Source organism: Antrostomus carolinensis, unplaced genomic scaffold (genome assembly GCF_000700745.2).
Source record: "Antrostomus carolinensis isolate BGI_N321 unplaced genomic scaffold, ASM70074v2 scaffold14450, whole genome shotgun sequence".
NCBI classification, from domain to species: Eukaryota; Metazoa; Chordata; class Aves; order Caprimulgiformes; family Caprimulgidae; genus Antrostomus; species Antrostomus carolinensis.
Genome location: NW_010287850.1, coordinates 63493 through 67904, shown reverse-complemented (window position 1 = coordinate 67904; position 4412 = coordinate 63493). Strand labels below are relative to the sequence as shown.

The following is a 4412-nucleotide window of genomic DNA, read 5'->3' as shown; positions in this document are numbered from 1 at the left end:
ATGAAGTGATCACAGATTGGGATGGAAGGTGACAGGGAAAGTAGAAAGCAGGAAGACAGGGGGGAAATCAGCAGAGCCCATGGAATTGTACTAAACACTTTGAAAACACATGAGTACAAGCAGGTTATTAAATTGACTAAGAAGCAAACAAGAACCCTACGTGACTTTAAAGAAAAATATTTACAAACCCTTGAATCCGGTGCAGTAAAATGGAAGATCATTGTTCCTTCATATTATATGAGGGTATAAAATTTTTTATCTGGTCCTTTACAGCGGTTATACCATGTGCATGGAAAATGATTAATTTTATAATATTCAGAAAAAGGCAGGGAAAGGAAAGTAATGATCCAGCTATATTAATATTATTTAGTTTTAATAATTAGGTATCACAAAAACTTTAATGTAGCAGAAGCAGAAAAGTCACTCTTTCTCTTCTTACTCTGAAAAAACATTTCCATCTTGTCTTACACTGCTGAGTTTAGTATTTTTGTTGACTGCAGCCTTCCTGCCAAACTTGCACTGCTTTTTTATTAGTATTTATTTTTGCTTCTCCTTCTACTTCTACTTCTTTCCAGCCAAGAAGTTCTTTTATTAGTATTTATTTTTGCTTCTCCTTCTGCTTCTTTCCAGCCAAGAAGTTAATAAAGAATTCAGAAAGTTATTTTTTAAAATTCAAAAAAACCCACCAGGTTTATATCAAAATCACTATCAGCTCCTGTGGTACAAAAAATTTTCAGATTGTGTCATTAGCACATCATAAGATTTCACTAGGTCCTGGACATGCTCCCAGTGGGAGGCAGGTTCAAAAATCCAGAGCAGAAGGGGAAATAGATAGTGGAAATTTATCCAAATTATCTGCTGGCACTTCTGTGGTGATGAGGGAAGTAGATTGCAATGAGAAAGATACTGGACAGGGATTACAGAGAGTAGTACAAGGCTGATGTACTAATGTACACAATTAATGTACTCATTCTCAAATTATCCCCACTCACCATTAGCAACTTTACTTTTCTCAGGAAATAACTTCAAAGCTTTCTATAAAATGGAAAGATACTAATGATCCACTTCTGATTGTCAGTGAAGAGATGAAGGCTTTAACATCAGAAAAATGAAATTTTTGTGTCTCTATCTGATCCTGAAGAAATCTCTGGACTAGATGTCTTGGCCTCGTTGACCTATGCTCAGCAAAGCTATGTTGTTGTAGGACCTGAAAACAGTTTTAAGCCACCTTTAAACTGATTCTACTTTTCCCTGATAGAAGGTCAGAGCCAGCTATAGTCAGTGTTGGAATTGAAGCCACACTGTCCAAGGCTTTGCACTTTGCAGCCAGCCATTCTTTGTGGCTATGCATAATGCTGAGTTGTCAGACCCAATTAGGGTGACCAGTCACACCCCAAGGGCAACCCAACACTAGGACACCACTCAGAGACTAGATCCATAATTTTCCTGAGTTGTTTCATGGTATCAGCCCAAGGATTTTGCCCTACATTTGTTGTTACAGTTCTTGATGCTGCACTTGGAATAACAAAACTTGAATGGATACATTTGATTTAGATTTAAACTACTTGATCCAGGTAATGACATCAGTATAGCTGCAGCATCTACATGGGATATCCATTACATAGGATGCAGGTAACATTAGTCATTGGTACCTGACATTTTTGGTTATAAACTGGAGTGTATATGCTTGCACAAGCTGGGACTGCATCTTTGAAAGCAATATAGCATGCTCAACCAGGTTTCCCAGAACATGCCCATACATTTGAATGTCTTGCAAAATAGATCAAAGGAGTGACCTTACCTTTTCAGCATACACTTCTTTCTGTGCCAAATGCAAAGCTCCTTCAATGCTGACTTCTTTATTTTTCACCATGTTCATAATTTTGAGGATTTTTTCCTGGCTTAACTGGAAAAAAAAGTCAATCAAATGTTTTTAAAGACTGTTTTTTCATCTGGCTATTGAGGATCCAGAGTGCTTGTGACAGTTACAGCTACAGTATATGCCATAAAATTAAAACTTAATTCATATTTTATGTTCTATCGACAGCCTGCCCAGCAAATATAATCTCCCTTTGAAACCTGGTGAGAGTCCACAAGATATCAAATATACAGGGGCTTTTACAATTTTAGAAGGTGGGGTGGTAATATCTGGAGATAGAACTGCCAGGAGGAAATCTCCTTTCATTAGAAAATCTGGCAAGAAGTGAAAACATCAATTTTGCATGCTTGCCTATGTCTTACCCTTAGCGTAAAGTACTGCATATAGACAACATGAAAGCAAAATCAGGATCATTCGACATTTTCAGGGTGAAGGGGGGAAAAATTTATATTGGTACTAGCAGGTACAGCTGTCACGTGAACTTACCTAAATATGTTAACAAGTTGGCATTACATTTCCTCTTTCTTTCACCAAAAAAGGAGATTGAACTGTCAATAATTTTAAACACAAATTTATGTCGCTCTTAGATGAACCAGGTGGAGATTGTAAAGTCAAACAGGAGTCAAGCAAGGAAGAAAAGGCAAGAAGAGTCACCCAGAACTAGAGCTGCTCACACTGTTGGTAAAGCTCCTTCGCAGATTTTGTAGAAGGAATAAGCAACCTCCATTTGAGACAGGCTAAAGAGTTCCCTCGTGATATCCATTCCTCAACAGTGGCAGAATTGGGAATTTGGAAGGAATGTGTAGGTTTTACCCCCAGAGCTCAGGAATTTGGGATTTTTTTTAATCCAGTAGCTCAGCTACAACATGCAACTAGCTGCAATATAGAATGTTTCCTGCTCCTCTGGAGAATGACCTCACCACCAGGAGGTAACTTACTACAGGAAAGTCTTTCTTTCAAATCATTCTTTTCAAACTGTTCCACGTGGGCATCCAGGCAAAGAGCTCTCCCCAGGAGCATTGCCCAGGCTGTGCAGGAGCAAGGGAAAGGGCAGGATTGTTGTTTCAGGGAACAGGAAGGGGCCTCCCCTGCACCCCTATGGCTGGAGCTGCTGGGAAATTAATGTATTCAGAGCAAGGCAGCTCAAAGCATCTCAGCATTGCAAGCAAACCTGAATTTGGCTACCCAAGGACAAGGCACCAAGACCTGGAGTGGGTTTTGCTGTTCCTGCCATAGGGAAAACAGCAGCAAAGAGCTGAAGATGGGTAGCCCTAGAGAGACAGGACTCCTGCCCGGGAGGGGAAGGGTGGGTAGAAATCAGTGCTCCTGAGAGCTGCCAATTCTGCCGCCTGAGACTCACAATTGCTACCCTCAGCAGCAGCCACCAAGCTGCTCTCCAGACCTCTGGGGCAGGCAGAGCAGGCTGCAGCTGCTTTGCCACCCCCAGCACCTTCCTGTCCTACCAGCCACTTGCTTTACCTGCGCCCACAGCTCTCCGCAGATATAGCAGCTTCTCTGCTAAAAACCTCAGCAACACAGCCTTGCAGCAGAACCAACATCCTCTCTGCCCATCCAAGCACCACAGTCACCTGGCACAAATCTGATGAGCAACATAAAAATAACCAGTCACACCACAGAGGTCCAGGACTAGTAAATCCACAGGTTCTCTCTTTTTCTGAGCCACATTACACCAAACACACTTTAATTCACCAAATTTCTAACATCTCGGACAGTTTCTGATCACCAGACACATTTTATGTTTTTATAGCCTACAAAAAAAAAAAAAAAAAACTGGGAGCAAAAGAAGAAATATTTTGTTTTCAAAACCTTGGAATTTTCAATGCTAATATAAAGGTAACTTATGGCATAGCTCCCAGCTGCAAGTAGTAATGTGGACAGTGAGGAAGGAATGAAAGCAGTCTGATAATTCATTCACACTTGCTGAGGCACAGAAGGTTCCTACAATGACCTCCACATTCTGTATCTAAATTTTAAATGGCCATATATTTACACCACACACACACTGTATATGATTAGATCTTAACAAGATAATTCCCCACTGAACAAGCTCTGTGTAAGCAAACAAGAATATGGATATAGTTGAATTGAAAAATATAGTTTCCTTAAGGCTCAGTTCTGCTGGCTTTAAAGTGCAAGATCCTATTTATACAGGATAGCAATTCTTGACAGGAAGTTGGATAGTATTTTTGTAACTGTTAGGCCCCTTTGCATGGAGAATGGTTCAAAGATTTTGCAGAAGGTTGACAATGATAACATAAAGATAACCTCATAACCTTATGTCAAAGCCCCAGTCTGATTAACATAAAGAGAAGTATTTCTTTTCTTCGCTTCAGTACACAAATAATTAAATGAACAAGCTCAGTTCTCATTTGAATCTCATGGTGTTTTCCAGCTACACAATATATCGTGTGCATCTGCAGGGATGCTTCCTAAGAGTGGCCAAGAAAACAAGTTTCAACTTGAAAAATATGGAGCTTTAGATTTTTTTTTTTTCCTAGGATATAGGTGATTT

At 39.9% G+C, this 4412-nt stretch overlaps 1 protein-coding gene across 1 annotated transcript in view; it reads right to left on the bottom strand.

Annotated features, from left to right (window-relative positions):
• LOC104522291 (formin-like protein 19) overlaps nucleotides 1-3969 on the bottom strand; it is a 30702-nt gene extending 26733 nt beyond the window's left edge. Inside the window, exons 1-2 of the mRNA XM_029084141.1 lie at nucleotides 3590-3969; nucleotides 1802-1906 (exon numbers count right to left, since the gene is read on the bottom strand). Of these exons, the coding sequence (XP_028939974.1) occupies nucleotides 1802-1879 (78 nt within the window). The 5' untranslated portion in view covers nucleotides 1880-1906; nucleotides 3590-3969. The remainder of the gene's footprint in view (nucleotides 1-1801; nucleotides 1907-3589) is intronic.
• Nucleotides 3970-4412: the final 443 nt, after the last annotated feature.